Source organism: Erythrolamprus reginae, chromosome 5 (assembly GCF_031021105.1).
Source record: "Erythrolamprus reginae isolate rEryReg1 chromosome 5, rEryReg1.hap1, whole genome shotgun sequence".
Taxonomy (NCBI): Eukaryota; Metazoa; Chordata; class Lepidosauria; order Squamata; family Dipsadidae; genus Erythrolamprus; species Erythrolamprus reginae.
The window spans coordinates 112,557,949-112,576,299 of record NC_091954.1 but is presented as its reverse complement, the minus strand read 5'-3'; the positions used below and the strand labels follow the sequence as shown (position 1 = coordinate 112,576,299).

The window sequence follows — 18,351 nt, the reverse complement described above, 5'->3', positions numbered from 1 at the left end:
AGAACAGACCCTTGTGGCAGACCGCTTGTAACCTGACTCTGCTCAGAATACTCGCCGTTAACAATAACTCTCTGATGTCTACGCTTCAGCCAGCTTGAAATCCACTGAACTATCCAGGGATTAAGTCCAATCTTCACTAATTTATCTAGCAGCTCTTTATGTGGAACCGCATCAAAGGCTTTGCTGAAGTCCAGATAGGCAATATCCACGGCACCACCTTGATCCAACACCTTTGTGACATAGTCAAAGAAATCAATGAGATTAGTCTGACATGATTTGCCTTCAGTAAAGCCATGCTGATGTCTCCTCACCTTTTGCTTTTCCATAGCAATTCACGCCTGCTTTGAACCTTGAACACAATGAAAGTCCCTTCGAAAGTTACAGATATCTCTGGGCACATTTGCTAGAACCCTTTTTTCATCTCCAACCCTCATGTGACTTATCTTCAACCGCCCCCAAATAAGCAGGACCCCCTCTGGATTCTCCTCTCCACCTTTCCTTCCGTCTTCAAACTCCACTCGACCGGCATTCAGATTAAAAGACAAGACCAGCGTTGATGGGTTTGCCAATTTTAATCACTCTTGATTTTATATCCGCGGCGCGCAGGACTGAGAAACCCCATCCAATGCTCGGTTCGTTATAGGAGAATAGCGCAAAGCCAAACGATTCATTCGACCGTGCCAAGCCACGGATGGCAGCTTCCGCTGCTCATCTCAAACTTGAAGAAAATTAGGTTTGGCAAGCAGCCCACTTGGCAAGAAAGCCGTATAATGCTAAATAGTCTTTTTTTGGCGGTCACCCCCTTCTGGGATCGGCCTTTTACCTCCAACCGTTGTATGTCAAGAGGCGAGATCTCAGCAATTCCAAAACGAGCGCAGAAACAGTCACTAACATCAATCATCATCTTGTCTGATTAAACACCATCTGTTGTTCGGTACAGGTCCGACTTGAAAGGAACAGTTCCAGCAAATTTGAGGGGCTTAGTCCTCCAGTCTGTTTTAGCTGCTATCGGCTAAGGATGTGTTGCGCACCAAAAAGTTTGCTTGATTCAAGCCAAACTCGGTTCCTGCGCAGGCCCGTTTGCAGGTCAATTAAATCTCTAGTCCCCTACTCAAGTGTTTTAAGAGGTGTGGACTTCAAAGATGGCAACTTTAAGACGTGTCGGACAGCTATGCCGGCTGAGGAATTCTGGGAGTTGAAGTCCGCAGGTCTTAAAAGTCGCTAAAAGTTGAGAAACACAGTTTCTAAGTTAAGGTAGGGTAACTCCACACAGACAGCTTCATGCCGATATAAAGTTTAAGTTTCATATTGATAGGAAACCTGAAGATCCAGGGCTATTGAGAAGCAGGTGATTGGAAAGGTTCCAGAACCTGACAATGATTTAAAAGATATTAGGATGAAGCTAAAAATGTGGCCAATATTTTCAATGGAAACACAAAACTGGCTTGGTTATTTATGTCCTGTAACCCTGGCATTCAATGATTCAAATCCTGAAACCAAGACCGCCAGATGTGGTTTATAGACAGCTAACAACTGAGTTGTAATTTTCTTTTAAAAAAATCCTCAGCTCCTATCATTTAGGTAAGATGCTCTACTCTACTTAAAGTGATTACACCGGGGAACAATTTGTAACACAATTTCTGTTGAGTTTGATTTTTGAGCCTTTTTTATAGTTAATTAGGCATGCTGGTTTCAAAACTGCAGTTAGTTTTCTTCTAACACGTCAAGTTTTTTCTCTACACCTTATATATATGTAATATAGTTAATTAGGCAACAATGAGCATAGAATTGCATTTTTTACATAGCCGTCTTGCTAACTTCCGGGGAAATTTTGGTGCAGTAAGTGTTGAGCAGGGTGAGCGATTCCACCAAGATTTGAAGGTCATGAAGACACAGTATCAAGGTAGATGGGATGTACAGATGATGGCTGACTATTGTTGGAGCATCAAGCGAGACTGTCCACAGATTAAACACTTCGCAAAAAGCTATAAGTGAAAATTTTTACCTTAATATTTATAGTTACCATTCGATAAAAAAACAACTATTTGTATGAACACAATTTAACTTGCAGCAACTACCGTGTTTCCCCAAAAATAAGACACTGTCTTATATTAATTTTTGCTCCAAAAGTTGTGCTACGTCTTATTTTCGGGGGGTGCCTTATATTTCTTAAATAAGACAAATTCACAGGTAGAAAAGCTGACACCCCCAAAGAAAGTGTACCGTACAGTACACTGATTACGGTACGGTACCTGTCAGTATGGCACCCACACACACAAACGACAGCACTTATATGGTACAACAGTATACTCCCGCTATTGCAGCCTCCGGCCACCAGAGGAACTACAGTCTACGCACTGTAGTGGAGACTGTAATGGCGGTGAGACAGCAGCAGACTGTGTCTGCTGTACTGGACCGTACAAAGCGATAGAAGGGGTCAGCAGGGGACGCCACATTATTACGGTACCGCTATGAACAGCTTTGAATGGTACTGTATGTTTTTCCACTGTACCGTATGTAAACTTGGCTACGCCTTATTTTTGGGGGTGCCTTATATTACTAAATTCTGCAAAACCTCTGACATGCCTTACTTTCGGGGTACGTCTTATTTTCGGGGAAACAGGGTATTATAGCCTTCATATGAATAAAAATATGCTTTGTAAACAGTATATTTGCTAAGTTTTTAACTTTCCTTTCCTTTATATGCACATGGTATGACTTTTGAGAGTATCCTGTAGCATAAAAAGTTGATGTGATAGAGAAAAACTGTGGTTACTTTTGGATCCAGAGGCCAAAACTTTGTTGAAAACAAGTCACAGATTTAAGACAACGAAATTGCTGTTCCCCAGTGTTATTGCTTTAAGTTTGCAAATCAGCAAGGCAGGCTAGAAGCTCGGTGATTTCCTGTACGACAGATGAATTCAGCCTTTCCCAACCCTGCGCTCTCTAGATCCGTTTGGATTACAAGTCCCAGAATTCCCCCAGAATTCTGGACTTGGAGTCTCAACACCAGAGGAGAGCAACCGGAAGGATTTTTGAAAGCTGGAAGGGTGATCAAGGCATCTGCTCTAGACATGCTTCCCAAGAGCAAGGATTTATGGAGAGGGAGATCCTCCGAGATCCCAGAGATCCTTCGAGACCACAAGCCTCAGGAGATCGGATGTCCCTCGAGCCACAACTGGGATGCTTGTTCCTGATAGCCTGCCTCAACCTTGGCAACTTTAAGGTGGGTTTGGACTTCCAACTCCCAGATTCACCCATGACTGGAGAATTCTGAACTGAATGGAGAACTGTTTTTAAGTTTTAATTAGGATTTTAGAAATCAGTTCGTTTTCCTTTCTTGACTTCTTTTTATTGTTACTGTTACTTGTAATTTTATACTATTGTAATCTGTCCTGAGTCCTTCGGGACTGGGCGGCGTAGAAAGTCCAAATAAATAAATAACTTCTGGGAGTTGAACTCCACCGATCTTAAAAGATGCCAAAGTTGAGTGCAGGGGTAGGCAAAGTTGGCTCTTCTATGACTTGTGGACTTCAACTCCCAGAATTCTTGAGCCAATCAGACTAGCTCAGGAATTCTGGGAGTTGAAGTCCACAAGTCATAGAAGAGCCAATGTTGCCTACCCTTGCCCTAGTGTGGGGGTAGGCAACATTGGCTCTTCTATGACTTGTGGACTTCAACTCCCAGAATTCCCGAGACAATCAGACTAGCTCAGGAATTCTGGGAGTTGAAGTCCATATGTCATAGAAGAGCCAATGTTGCCTACCCTTGCTCTAGTGTACAACCCCTGCAAAGAGGGCCCTAATTTCTCACACTAGGGGCAGATGACTACGTAAAGGAGGCCACCTCCTCCCTAGGCCTGATAGAGGGGAACCACGCGCTCGATGAGGCCCCGGCAGATGGGGCAGGAAGCGTTGGGCAAGGCCTGGAAACACTGGAAACACAAGCAGATGTGGCCGCAGGGCAGCACGACACACTCGCGTGGATTGTTCAAGCACACCACGCAGGCGTTGGCGGGTGGCTCGTCGTCCAGGTTGTGATTCCGCAGGTAGTCTTCGAATTCCCGCCGCTGCGCCTCTTGCTCCCGATTCAGCCGGCGGATCCTGTAGGCTCGGCGGAGAGCCCGCAAGACAACCGCAGCGGCCAAAAGGCCGCACACCAAGGCCGTCCATTTCCAGAAGTTGCTGGTCGACTGCAGACCGGAGAGCAGGGTCTGCCAATCCTCCAGGCACAGGAAGTAACCGGCTCCATCCGAAGGGGGCTGAAGGCAGAGGGTACCATCCGGGCGCTGGGTCAGCTCACCGATGCCGGTCAGGCTGCTGCCCACCAAAAGCATCTCCTCCGTCTCCAGGAAGCCCTTGGGCTTCTCCCCGCTGAGGTAGTGGCTGAGGACGTCTTTGAAGCCATGGGAGCTCTGCTGGAAGCGCTCGTAGACGGTCTCCAAGGGCAGGGCAGCCGCTTGGAGAGGCAACTCCACACTTACCGCTCCGGCCGCTTTGTCGGTGGAGGCGAGGACGAAGGGGACCGTGTGCAGCTGCTCCAGCACCACCCGTTCGCTGTCGGTCCTGCAATGGACAGGGAAGCAATTGGAGGGTGTTGTTAGTGCTCCTTGTCCACCTCAGGTCAGGTCAGATTCTGAGGAGGATGGAACCAGGCCCCTCTGGGTATCCTGGGCCGGGGGAGGGGGGAGTTGCCAGATGAAGCAGAGAGCGAGAGTGAAGGAGAAGATCTCCGGGACCGTCTTCTGCCGCACGAAGGTCCCACAGAGTTGGCCTTCTCCGGGTCCCGTCGACTAAACAATGTCGTTTGGCAGGACCCAGGGGAAGAGCCTTCTCTGTGGCGGCCCCGTGGCCAGCTCTGATGTCACTACTGTAACGCTCTCTACATGGGGCTACCTTTGAAAAGTGTTCGGAAACTTCAGATCATGCAGAATGCAGCTGCGAGAGCAATCATGGGCTTTTCCAAATATGCCCATGTTACACCAACACTCCGCAGTCTGCATTGGTTGCCGATCAGTTTCTGGTCACAATTCAAAGTGCTGGTTATGACCTATAAAGCCCTTCATGGCACCGGACCAGATTATCTCAGGGACCGCCTTCTACTGCACGAATTCCAGCGACCAGTTAGGTCCCACAGAGTTGGCCTTCTCCGGGTCCCGTCGACTAAACAATGTCGTTTGGCGGCACCCAGGGGAAGAGCCTTCTCTGTGGCGGCCCCAACCCTCTGGAACCAACTCCCCCCAGATATCAGAGTTGCCCCCACCCTCCTTGCCTTTCGTAAGTTCCTTAAAACCCACCTCTGTCGTCAGGCATGGGGGAACTGAGATATTCCCTTTCCCTAGGCTTATAAAATTTATGCATGGTATGTCTGTATGTATGATTGGTTTCTTAAATTGGGTTTTTTTACATTACTTTTAATATTAGATTTGTTCATATTGTCTTTTTACTGTTGTTAGCCGCCCCGAGTCTGCGGAGAGGGGCGGCATACAAATCTAATTAATAAATAAAATAAATAAATAAATAAATAAAGTGACTTGAGTGAGCCTGAGGAACCACTAGAGAGGGCTGATGTGACAATTTGCCTCGCTAATTGAATTTCGGATAGAAACATAGAAGATTGACGGCAGAAAAAGACCTCAAGGTCCATCTAGTCTGCCCTTATACTATTTCCTGTATTTTTATTTTTATTATTTATTAGATTTGTATGCCGCCCCTCTCCGCAGACTCGGGGCGGCTCACAACATTGTTAAAACAATATACAGTAACAAATCTAATATTAAAAGTCTAAAATAACAAATCTAACATTAAAAGTCTAAAAGCCCCATTATTTAAAAATCATACCATACCATACATAAAACTACATAGGCAAGGGGAGATGTCTCAGTTCCCCCATGCCTGACGGCAGAGGTGGGTTTTAAGGAGTTTATGAAAGGCAAGAAGGGTGGGGGCAATCCTAATCTCTGGGGGGAGCTGGTTCCAGAGGGTTGGGGCTGCCACAGAGAAGGCTCTTCCCCTGGGTCCTGCCAGCCGACATTGTTTAGTCAATGGGACCCGGAGAAGCCAAATCTGTGGGACCTAACCGGCCGCTGGGATTCGTGCGGCAGAAGGCTGTCCCGGAGATTTTCTGGTCCGGTTTTATCTTAGGATGGATATATGTTTATCCCAGGCATGTTTAAATTCAGTTACCAACCACGTCTGCTAGAAGTTTGTTCCAAGGATCTACTACTCTTTCAGTAAAACATTATTTTCTCATGTTGCTTTTGATCTTTCCCCCAACTAACTTCAGATTGTGTCCCTTTGTTCTTCTGTTCACTTTCCTATTAAAAACACTTCCCTCCTGAACCTTATTTAACCCTTTAAAACATTTAAATGTTTCGATCATGTCCCCCCTTTCCCTTCTGTCCTCCAGACTATACAGCTTGAGTTCATGAAGTCTTTCCTGATACGTTTGATGCTTAAGACCTTCCACCATTTTCGTAGCCCATCTTTGGACCCGTTCAATTTGATCCATATCTTTTTACAGATAAGGTCTCCAGAACTGAACACAGTATTCCAAATGGGGTCTCAACAGCGCTCTATGTAGTGGGATCACAATCTCCCTCTTCCTGCTTGTTATACCTCTAGCTATGCAGCCAAACATCCTACTTGCTTTGCCTACCGCCCGACCACACTGCTTTCCCATTTTGAGACTGTCAGAAATCACTACCCCAAAATCCTTCTCTTCTGAAGATTTTGCTAACACAGAACTGCCAATGCAATACTCAGTTTGAGGATTCCTTTTCCCCAAGTGCATTGTTTTACATTTGGAAACATTAAAGTGCAGTTTCCATTGCTTTGACCATTTATCTAGTAAAGCTAAATCATTTACCATATTACAGACGCCTCCAGGAATATCAACCCTATTCCATCGGCAAATAGGCAAACCTTCCCTACCAAACTTTCCCCTTTGTCACTCACAAACATATTAATGCTATTTGGAACCTGGGAAAAGGCTACTCCTGGGTCTTCTCGGCATTAAACAAGCCACCCTCTTGTCTACGCTGAACAATTCAATGTGAGGATACTGCCTACTTCCCCAGCTCTCCTGCTTCATCTCCAAAGAGTCGCTCACCAGCTTCGGGCCAGGCTGTTCCAGACCAACCGATGCTCCGTCAGGATCAGTCTCTCAATCACTCCCTTAAGCTCCTTGTGGTAGGGGCTGGTGAGGGCAGCTTCGACTGGCTGGACTACGCCTGAAATGATAGAGACACAAAACTGTTACAACTGGCAAGTCCATGAGCTTGAAAGTGATCCGTTTCATCAAGCCTAGAATAACCCCAGCTAATATCTGCCAACCTGTCTGTCTGTCTGTCTATCTACTAGATTATCTAACTATCTGTCTGTCTATCTATCTACCTATCTACCTACCTACCTACCAGATTATCTATCTATCTATCTATCTATCTATCTATCTATCTATCTATCTATCTATCTATCAGATTATCTATCCATCCATCCATCCATCATCTATCTATCTATCCATCCATCCATCCACCTACCTACCAGATTATCTATCTATCTATCTATCTATCTATCTATCTATCTATCTATCTATCTATCTATCTATCTATCTATCTATCTATCCATCCACCTACCTACCTACCTACCTACCAGATTATCTATCTATCTATCTATCTATCTATCTATCTATCTATCTATCTATCTATCTATCTATCTATTAGATTATCTATCCATCCATCATCTATCTATCTATCCATCCATCCATCCACCTATCTACCTACCTACCAGATTATCTATCTATCTATCTATCTATCTATCTATCTATCTATCTATCTATCTATCTATCTATCTATTAGATTATCTATCTATCCATCCATCATCTATCTATCTATCTATCTATCTATCTATCTATCTATCTATCTATCTATCCATCCACCTACCAGATTATCTATCTATCTATCTATCTATCTATCTATCTATCTATCTATCTATCTATCTATCTATCTATCTATCTATCTATCTACCTACCTATCTATCTACCTATCTCTATCTATCTATCTATCTATCTATCTACCTACCTACCTCTATCTATCTATCTATCTATCTATCTATCTACCTACCTACCTACCTACCTACCTACCTACCTACCTGATTTCTATGCTGCCCTTCTCCTGGGACTCAGGGCGGCTCACAACAAAACAAATACAAATATACAAAAAATCTTAACATTTTAAATTCTAAGGCGAAAACATGAATCCTAAAAGACATATAAAAACCTAAACAATTCCTATTCTAAAACCTTAATTCATTTTAAAAAAGCAATCGTTCACATTTCAACCTGACATACATACTAGGTTCAGTCACAGGCCGGGGGTAGATGTTAAAATTCAGTAGCCCCAGGCCTGTCGGCAGGTGTGTCTTCACGGCCTTACGAAAGGCTAGGAGGGGGGAGGCAGTAGGAATCTCCAGGTGTATGTGTGCTTGGTTCCAGAGGGCTGGGGCCACCACAGAGAAGGCTCTTCTCCTAGGTTCTGCCAGACGGCATAGTCTGGCTGACGAGACATGGTTGAAGGCCGACTCTGTGGGACCTGATCGGCCGCTGGAATGTATGAGGCAGAAGACGGTCCTGCAAGTAATCTGGTTTGATGACAGATTACTGTCCATCTCTTTGAAATAGCTAGTTCTCTCCCTAGAAATCTAATCAGCCCCTGCTTTAGTGTTTGAAAAGAGATCAAGACCTGCGTTTTTTCTCCCCCACTAAATCTTTGGGGACTGGATGTATTTCATTCTGATCCTTCCTGCAAAGGAAGTATTTATAGAGATTTAACTGTTTAGCGCTAGCCAGAGGATTTAGATTATGAACTTCTGCCTATTGTTATAACCTTAAAAACTGGCTCTGTATGTTGCTTGGAATCCGCCCATATTGAAGTGGTACATAACCCCAAGCAAGAAAATTAAAAATTGGGTTGTGTCGTAATATTAAGAACTCTGGGTATGATATATATACTGCTCAAAAAAAAAAAAGGGAACAGAATATAACTCCCAGCAAATCAAATTTCTGTGAAATCAAACTGTCCACTTAGGAAGCAACAGTGATTGACAATCAATTTCACACGTTGTCAGCACATTCAACTTTGTACAGAACAAAGTATTCAATGAGAATATTTCATTCATTCAGATCTATGTGTTTGAGTGTTCCCTTTATTTTTTTTTGAGCAGTGTACATATGCAGACTGCGGAGTGTTGGTGAAAGATGGGCATACTTGGGAAAGCCCAACACTTTTCAGAGGACGAGGAAGAGATGATCCGCACAGTGCAGGAATGGCTTCGTCACCAGAACAAGGAGTGGTACCGACAGGGCATACACGCCCTTGTGACTCGCTGGAGAAAGGCCACAGAACGGGACGGAGATTACGTGGAAAAATAGGGAGTGTAGAAGAAGCATCATTCTTTCTTGTGTCTAAGTTTCATAGTGTCCAATAAATAATTGTTGAAGAAAAAAAATGTGGTGCATTACTTTCTGGGCGACCCTCGTAAATAACTGGTGCCTAATTCACAATGATAAGGGATTGAGGAATCAGGGTGGTAACTTTTTTGGCGAACCTGTTTGCTGGATTCTTACCTTCAAGGACAACGTAGGGGAGGCAGTTGCTACCTGCAGCGGATAGAATGCCGGGAAGACTTGAACCGACCTGGAGCTTCGGAGCCCCCTGCAAGAATGGGGAGAGGGGGGGTGTAAATAGAAGAGGTAGAACCAAAACTTACACAGAATCAAGGTGACTTGGAATCTCAAACATTTGCTTATTCACAATATTTAGCAAGGAAACTCCCAAATCACTGCCTTATATAAACTTAAAGTACATTTTTTCACCCGAATGCACCAAGACGACTAGACACAAGTTTATCCCCAAATGCCATCACTCTGCTAAACAAATAATTCCCCCAACCCTTTCAAACTATTTACTACGCCTGCATTACTATTACTACTAGTTTTTTCCCATCATTCCTATCACCCTCTTCCTCCCACTTATGACTGTATGATTGTAACTTGTTGCTTGTATCCTTAAGATTTTTATTAATATTGTTTCCTCATTGCTTATTTGACCCCTATGACAATCATTAAGTGTTGTACCCCATGATTCTTGATAAATGCCTCTTTTTCTTTTATGTACACTGAGAGCATCTGCACCAAAGACAAATTCCTTGTGTGCGCAATCACACTTGACCAATAAAGAATTCTATTCTATTCTGCTCTGCTCTGCACTGCTCTATTCTATTCTATTTGTTTAGCAACTAGCAAAATCATGGGCAAATGACTAGAATTGCAATACAATAGAATTGCAATACAATAGAACATATGGAATGGTGCAGGGGTTAGGATGCTGGTGTAGAAACTAGGAGACACTATTTCGATGGAGTTTAATTATAATTTATATGTTGTTTTGGGGCTTTGCTTATAGCATGCTGCCTGAAGTCACAATGGTTAAGAACAATTCTTTAAATAAATCAATAATCACATTATAAATCCTTTTACCTATAAAGCCCTACATAGCTTAGGATTAGATTCTTTACGGAACTGTTTTGTGCCTCATATATCCCAGTGACCAATTAGGTCGCACAGAGTCAGCCTCCTCTGGGTCCTGTTGGCCAAACAATGCCAGCTGGCGGGACTGCGGGGGAGAGCCTTCTCTGTTGCGGCCCCAGCCCTCTTGTACCAACTCCCCACCGAGATTCGTACCACTCACACTCTCCTCGCCTTTTTGAAAAACACTTAAAACACACTTATGTCAGCAGGCCATTAATGTGTATGAGTGATGTCAGTATCGTATAAAGAAAAATTACATAAGATGTTTTATCGGTGGCATTATGCGTACATATTATCATATTTGGTGGTTATGTCCGGAAGCAGAAAAAAATTGGTCTAGGATTCAAAACTGGTTGAAAGAAATATTAAATTATCAATTGGAAATGAAACCGGAAATGTATCTTTTGGGAATAATTAGAAGACAGCATAGTAAGGAAGATTACTATTTGATAACACATATATTAACGTCAGCAAGGTTGGTGTTTGCACAAATTTGGAAAAAGGAAAATATAGCCAATGAAGAAATGGTGATTAGGAAAATGCTAGATTGTGCTAAATGAAGCAAATTAACATACCGTCTTCTGCTGCACGAATCCCAGCGACCGGTTAGGTCCCACAGAGTCGGCCTTCTCCAGGTCCCGTTGACTAAACAATGTCATCTGGTGGGACCCAAGGGAAGAGCCTTCTCTGTGGCGGCCCCGACCCTCTGGAACCAGCTCCCCCCAGAGATTAGAATTGCCCCCACCCTCCTTGCCTTTCGCAAGCTCCTTAAAACCCACAACTGTCGTCAGGCATGAGGGAATTGAGATATTCCTTTCCCCCCAGGCCTACACAAGTTATGCATGGTATGTTTGTGTGTATGTTTTGTTTTTTAATAAGGTTTTTTTTAATGATTTTTAATTGTTAGATTTGTAATACAGTGATCCCCCGCTCGTTGCGAGGGTTCCGTTCGAGGAGCCCCCGCAACGAGCGGGTTTTCGCGAAGTAGCGATGCGGAAGTAAAAACACCGTCTGCGCATGTGCAGACGGTGTTTTTACTCCCACAGCGCTAGCGAGGAGCCGAAGATTGAGGACTCAGCTCGGAAGCTGCACGGGTGTTTTAAAAGGTCTCCGCCGGCATGGGGGGCTTCTTAGCACCCCCCCAAACCCGAGTTGGGGGTTCGGGAGGTGGTAGGAAGCCCCCCATGCCGGCGGAGACCTTTTAAAACACCCGTGCAGCTTCCGAGCTGAGTCCTCAAGCCAAGCGCAGAAGTTAGCCTTGAATCCCTTTGAATCCCGCCGCTTCTGCTGGATACGGGCGATGGGGGGGCGAGCTGCCACAGCCCCTGGCTTCCGCGTTGCTCGTCCCACCCACCGCCCGTATCCAGCAGAAGCTGCTGGATTCAAAGTGCTGCTGGGAGCCGCAGGCGAAAGGAGCTCGGGCATCGGAGCGCGGCGCCAGGCATTGTTCTCCGGACCCCGCCCGCTCAGCCCCGCGGCGGCCCTTTCCCTCTCCAGGCTGCGGGCGGGGTCCGGAGAACAATGCCCGAGCTCCTTTCGCCTGCGGCTCCCAGCCCACCGCCTGTCTCCTGCTGCCCGGTTTAGCCAGGACACGAGCGGCGAAATGACTTGGAGGAATGTGAAGATGAAACCGGCCGGTTTCAGCTTCACATTCCTCCAAGTCATTTCGCCGCTCGTGTCCTGGCTAAACCGGGCAGCAGGAGACAGGCTTTGAGTTTTGGCTGCGGGGGGAGAAGTAGGACTTTCCTAACTCCCTCGCCCCGCAGCCAAAACTCAAAGCCTGTCTCCAACGCGTGCTACGATCTTCCGGGCGAGCCAGGCTCAGCGGATCAAGGCAGCCGCTTGGGCCGAGAGGAGCCGGCCTTGATCCGCTGAGCCTGGCTGGCCCGGAAGATCGTAGCGCGCGTTGGCGGATCAAGGCCGGCTCCTCTCGGCCCAAGCGGCTGCCTTCCGTCACTGAGCCTGGGGTCCCGCGCCCCGGATCGGGCGGCTGCTGCTTTGCAAAGAGGCGCTTTTTTCCCTCCCAGCCCCGCGTGCAGATCCCGCGCGGCTTTTGTGTGTGTGTGTTTGTGATCTTTCCACGCGCTTTTGCGAGTTGTGCAAATTGGCGCTTTCGCTTCTTCCCCGCGCTCGGCTTCCTCCTTTTTTATTCCTTTGTTTGCCGGCGGCTCCAGGGCGCCCGCCGGGCCCGGCTTGCTTTGACCTCTCCCGGGCGGCCTCGGCATCCTTGGCGGCGAGCGGGGATCTTCCCCCCGCGAACGCAGGCAGGTGGTTGCGCGTGGCGCCCCGGGCTTTTTTAGGGGGGGTGTTTTTTATCCCCGTCTGCACCGGCTTTGCCAGGCTGCGATCGGGCGCTTGGAAGGGGAAGAGAAGCGTTGACAGACGCGGCGAACTTCCAGGGCTGGGGGTTTTTTATTTGCGCCCCGAGGGAGGAAGAGCCCCCGAAGTGACCCGCAGGAGCCGGGCGAAGCGGGCAGGCGGCGATCGCAAGACGCCGGCTTGGCTGCCGGGCTTTTCCGCCGGCACCTGAAGTGGAGCCCCCTTGGCCAAGCGCTCTGGGCGGCCGTCGCATCGGGCAGCCCGGGAGACCCCCGTCCGGCGCGCTACGATCTGGTCCCGCCCGATCCTCCTCCCTGAGGCAGCTCGCCCTCCCATGGCCGCTTCCTCCACCCTCTATTGCAAGCCCTCGCCACCGCAGCCAACGCGCGCTGCGATCTTCAAGCTGCCTTCCGTGACTGAGCCTGGCTGGCCCGGAAGATCGTAGCGCGCGTTGGCTGCAGCGGCGAGCGAAGCCAAGCCGGCAGCAATGTCGCCGCCGGTGCAGCCAACGCGCGCTACGATCTTCCGGGCCAGCCAGGCTCAGTCACGGAAGGCAGCTGCTTGGCCCGGGATGCTGGGCCGAAAGGAGCCGGGCTTGAAGATCGCAGCGCGCGTTGGCTGCGGTGGCGAGGGCTTGCAATAGAGGGTGGAGGAAGCGGCCATGGGAGGGCGAGCTGCCTCAGGGAGGAGGATCGGGCGGGACCAGGTGGGGGCTGGAATTTCTCCGCCAGGGCGAAGGGCGGGCGAGCGGGTGCTGGGGAGGGCTTCTCGCCCTCCCGACAGCAAGAGGGGGGGAGCGAACGGCGTGGGCAGGCGAAGGGCGGGCGAGCGGCAGCGAGGAGTTTGCGTGGGCGGTGGGGAAACTCCTCGCTGACGCCAGCAAGAGGGGGAAGACCCAGGGAAGCCGCTGCCATCTACGCATGCGTGCAGGGCACGCATGCGTAGATGGTATTTTTGACTTCCGGGTTGAAAAATAGCGAAGTACCCTGTTCGCAATGGTTGGGGACGCAATAAACGGGGGATCACTGTATATAGTTTCTATTATTGTTGTGAGCCGCCCTGAGTCTGCGGAAAGGGGCAGCATATAAATCTAATAAATAATAATAATAATAATAATAATAATAATAATAATAATAATAATACAAATTACAGAATAAACAAAATAAATACTACTACAGTTTGGGGGAAATTATAAAGTTGGATAGAAAAGAAAAAAGAATTGAACTAATGTTTAAGAAAAAGAATGAATCAATGGAAACAGAATTGTAAAGTATTAAGCTAATTCATTTTGTGTGGTTTTTTTAATCTGAAAGTTTGTCTGTATGTCTTGTTTTGTTTGTTCATTATAAATTTTTTTTTTTTTTTAAAGGAAATGTCGGTGCATCTTATACATGGAATACATCCATTTTTGCCCTCCCTAAGATACAACCCCAAGTCCCATTTTTATTTATTTATTTATTTTATTTTATTTTTATGCCGTCCTTTTCCTTAGACTCAGGGCGGCTTACAACATGTTAGCAATAGCACTTTTTTTAACAGAGCAAGGCTATTGCCCCCACAATCCGGGTCCTCATTTTACCCACCTCGTAAGGATGGAAGGCTGAGTCAACCTTAAGCCAGTGGTGAGATTTGAACCGCTGACCTTCAGATCTACAAGTCAGCTTCAGTGGCCTGCAGTACAGCACTCTACCTGCTGCGCCACCCCAGCTCATTTTTTTGGGCCTGTTTTTCACAGAAATAGGGCACCCAGCAGGTTTGGAGGCCTGCTAAGTGCTCCTGGGGGCTGGGAAAAAGCAGAAAATAGCAATTTTTACAGAAAATGGGCCCGTTTTTGTGAAAAACAGGGCGCGCAGAGTGCGCCTGGGAGCTGGGGAGGAGAAAAACTTTTTTTTTCTTACTTACCTCTTTGAAATCTTGGTGCATCTTATAGTCCAAAAAATACGGTACTTTAACTAAAACAATATATAAATGTCACACCTGGATTTTAGATACCACTTTGGCCTTCTTCCTGTGCAGGTAATAAAAGAGGCCAGAGAAGGCCAGGCTTGACCCCAAGCAGATCGCTTCTCCTATCGTAAAAGGAAAAGTATCCATCGAAGTTGAGGCTGGAAGAAAAAACAAGAGAAAAAACGAACTCAGCTATCAGCCAGAAATGGTAAGATACCCCAGAGTCCATTAGGATGACCAAGAAGAATCTGATTTTTATATTATTTGGAATATAGTTTATAAGTGGATAGATAAAAATTAAAATTAAATGTTATGAGAAATGTATGAATATATTGAAATGACTTTAGAATTTTTTTCTTTTGATTAATTCAATTTTATGTTTATTAGAATATATAAACCAAATTCTTCTTTTCATCTAGATTAATATGTTGATTTAATGAACTAAGAATATATTATTTTTCTGTATTTAAAATTAACTTCTAAGAAGAGAGGGGTAATTGTAACCCCTACTACATGTTTAAATGTTTGTATGTCTGTGTGTTTTTTTTAATGAAAAAATCAATAAAGTTTATTTTTTAAAAAAGGATGACCAACGTCAGGAAAGTCTTTGACTTATAATAATTCATTTAGGGACCGTTCAAGCAGGAGTGTGTTCATCCCGGTTTGAACCAAACCGTTAGTGACTCACTTCTGACGTTAATAGAATAGAACAGAATAGAATAGGATAGGATAGAATTTTATTGGCCAAGTGTGATTGGACACACAAGGAATTTGTCTTGGTGCAGATGCTCTCAGTATACATAAAAGAAAAAGATACATTTGTCAAGAATCATGTGGTACAACACTTAATGATGGTCTTAGGGTCAAATAAGCAATGAAGAAACAATATTTTGAAAAATCTTAGGATGCAAGCAACAAGTTACAACAATGAAGGAAAAGAAAAATAAGTAAATACAATAATGCCAGCAAAGCCAGTTTATTTCAAATCCAGGAGCAATGAGTTTTGGGGGAACACGATATCTTTTTTTTTTTTACAGATCTTACCCATTTCATTATATTTCTTATGTTTTCATTTTTTACATACAATATATTTGCATTTTACATACCGGTACCTATCCATTTATATTTACTTTTACATAGTATTTATTGCATTATATATGCTTATATAATATTGTGATGTAAAAATAAGGGGAACACTTAAACCACACAATATAACTCCAAGTAAATCAAACTTCCACTTAGGAAGCAACACTGATTGACAATAAATTTCACATGCTGTTGTGCACATTTGTACAGAACAAAGTATTCAATGAGAATATTTCATTCATTCAGATCTGTTATGTGTTCTTTCAGTGTTCCCTTTATTTTTTTTGAGCAGTGTATGTGTGTGTGTGTGTGTGTATAAATGAAGAGGCAATAGCCATTAAGATCTCCAGAACGTTTAAAAATTGATTAAAAATTAGTAAAATTAATCTTTCGTTAGTGCTCTACTAATGTTATCAGAGGGTTAAAATTTCTATTGAAGACAGTTGATTTTATATACTTATATACTTTGGCCTGTGACTTGAGGCAATGAGCAAAGTGAGCAGCATTATATAAAATCAACTGTCCTCAATGAGGATTTTAACCCTCTGACGACATTAGTAGAGGACTAACGAAAGATTAGTCAATTTTACTAGTTTTTAATCAATTTTTAAATGTTCTGGAGATCATAATAGAATAGAAAATACGGAGATATATATATCATTTTTTTTTTAAAAGGGAACTTATATATATATATATATACTGTAGGGATTGGATACTGTAGCCTAGAGGATAATTCTCTGCCTTACAAGGCAAAGGTTGCAGGTTCAAGTCCCAGTGGGTATGGCTAGCTGATGAGGCCAAAATAAGGCCGAAATAGATCTATCCTAGTCTCCCTTAATTTTCAAATTCAGCTTAAACATGTGACATATATATATATATATATATATATATATATATATATATATATATATATATATATATATACACACACACACACACACACACACACACACACAAAGTTCCTCCACAGTTCCCTTTTTTAAAAAAATGTTGTTTATTGAATTTTACAAAATAATATATATTTAATATCACATATTTTGCTGGAGATATATAGATATAGATATATAATATTAAATATACAGTATACTATTTTGTAAAATTCAATAAACAAAACATTTTTTAAAAAAAGGGGGAACTTTGGAGGAACAGAGGTCTTTCCCCCTGTCCCTTGCGTTTGCCTGGAGCCTCTAATGACCCATCAGCGCCCTCTGCACATGCTCAGAGGCACCTTTGCTTCAAATATTCCCAGAGGCGGGAAGCTTGCTTACCCGGCTACAACAAAGCTCAACGTTTCCCAGCAAAAAAGGTGATTCATGACCATCCGCGACCCGAAGCTTTGGTTCCCGTTTCACTTTCGAACAGAACAGTAGTACCAGAGCATGGTGGGCCGCTTCAACGCGACGCGAAGGAGCATGGGAAACAAAGTTCCTCAGGCCCGTTAAGTCAGCTTCGCTTCGCTAGCCCTTCTTGGCTTTAAAAAACCACAATTCCCGGCATGCCATTCTTTCCTCTTCATCGTTCCTGCGACGCCTTTTTATAGTTCTGTCGAGGATGTCTAAGACTCAAACGTCGCGATTCACTGCGACGGAGGGCGTGAGCGTTTGCTATGGTTCAGAACTACGAATCCCAGCAGGCATCGGGGGACGTTCTTTTCATCTCCACCTATTGAGAGAGCCACGTAGGCTGTCGCTCAAATGGGAATGGCGTTCGGTGATTTGCTAAAACGAGCTCATGGGTTCTGTGATTATTATTTTTTTAAAGCTCCTTTTGTTTTAGAACTTGGGCTGCTGAATGACAGGCAGGGGAAAAGCCGACTTATTTGAGGGGCTGCCACTGAGAATAGAATAGAATAAAATAGAATAGGCAATGTCCTGCCTATCAAAGACTACTTCAGCTTCAACCACAACAACACAAGAGCACACAACAGATTCAAGCTTAATATTAATCGCTCCAAACTTGACTGTAAAAAATACGACTTTAGTAATCGAGTTGTTGAAGCGTGGAACTCATTACCGGACTCTGTAGTGTCATCCCCTAACCCCTAACACTTTACCCTTAGACTATCCACTGTTGACCTCTCCAGACTCCTAAGAGGTCAGTAAGGGGCGTGCATAAGTGCACTAGAGTGCCTTCCGTCCCCTGTCCTATAGTTTCTCCTATATGACATATATCTTTTCTACTATATCTCTATAAGCCTCATTGTGTATTATTGAGTATTGGACAAAATAAATAAATAGAATAGAATAGAAGATATGGAATGGAATACAATAGAAAATATGCAATAGAATTGAATATTCTATTAATGTTGTGAAGACAGGCAGAGTAATGCTGGGAGAAACCAATCCAGCAGATTCCAAGCCTGGCGCCATTTGTGGAGGTTTCTGCATTCACGTGGCCAGGAACATCATTCATGGC

General features: G+C 44.7%; 1 protein-coding gene across 2 annotated transcripts; it reads right to left on the bottom strand.

The window, feature by feature from the left end:
- Positions 1-553: 553 nt before the first annotated feature.
- On the bottom strand, positions 554-17,335 carry LOC139168230 (mitochondrial ubiquitin ligase activator of nfkb 1-A-like). Of its 2 annotated transcripts, XM_070753744.1 has the most exons (6): positions 17,205-17,335; positions 14,881-15,008; positions 9,622-9,709; positions 7,111-7,231; positions 3,978-4,565; positions 554-1,221 (listed from the first exon to the last, which is right to left on the bottom strand). In XM_070753744.1, the coding sequence occupies exons 2-6, from the start codon at positions 14,995-14,997 to the stop codon at positions 1,212-1,214; spliced, it is 924 nt and encodes a 307-aa protein (XP_070609845.1). In that variant the 5' UTR covers positions 14,998-15,008; positions 17,205-17,335; the 3' UTR covers positions 554-1,211. The 2 variants fall into 2 exon arrangements, with proteins under 2 accessions (XP_070609845.1, XP_070609844.1); XM_070753743.1 differs by lacking the exon at positions 554-1,221 and having other exon boundaries at positions 3,349-4,565.
- Between the last annotated feature and the right edge of the window lie 1,016 nt (positions 17,336-18,351).

What these genes read in the sequence shown, in the direction of transcription:
- LOC139168230 (XM_070753743.1), bottom strand. Translation starts at nt 14,997, where the DNA reads ATGGATACTTTTCCTTTTACGATAGGAGAAGCGATCTGCTTGGGGTCA. An exon ending in AAGTGGTATCTAAAATCCAG is followed by an intron (nt 9,710 to 14,880) that starts GTGTGACATTTA and finishes CCATTCTTGCAG; the next exon opens with GGGGCTCCGAAGCTCCAGGT. An exon ending in CCCCTACGTTGTCCTTGAAG is followed by an intron (nt 7,232 to 9,621) that starts GTAAGAATCCAG and finishes CTATCATTTCAG; the next exon opens with GCGTAGTCCAGCCAGTCGAA.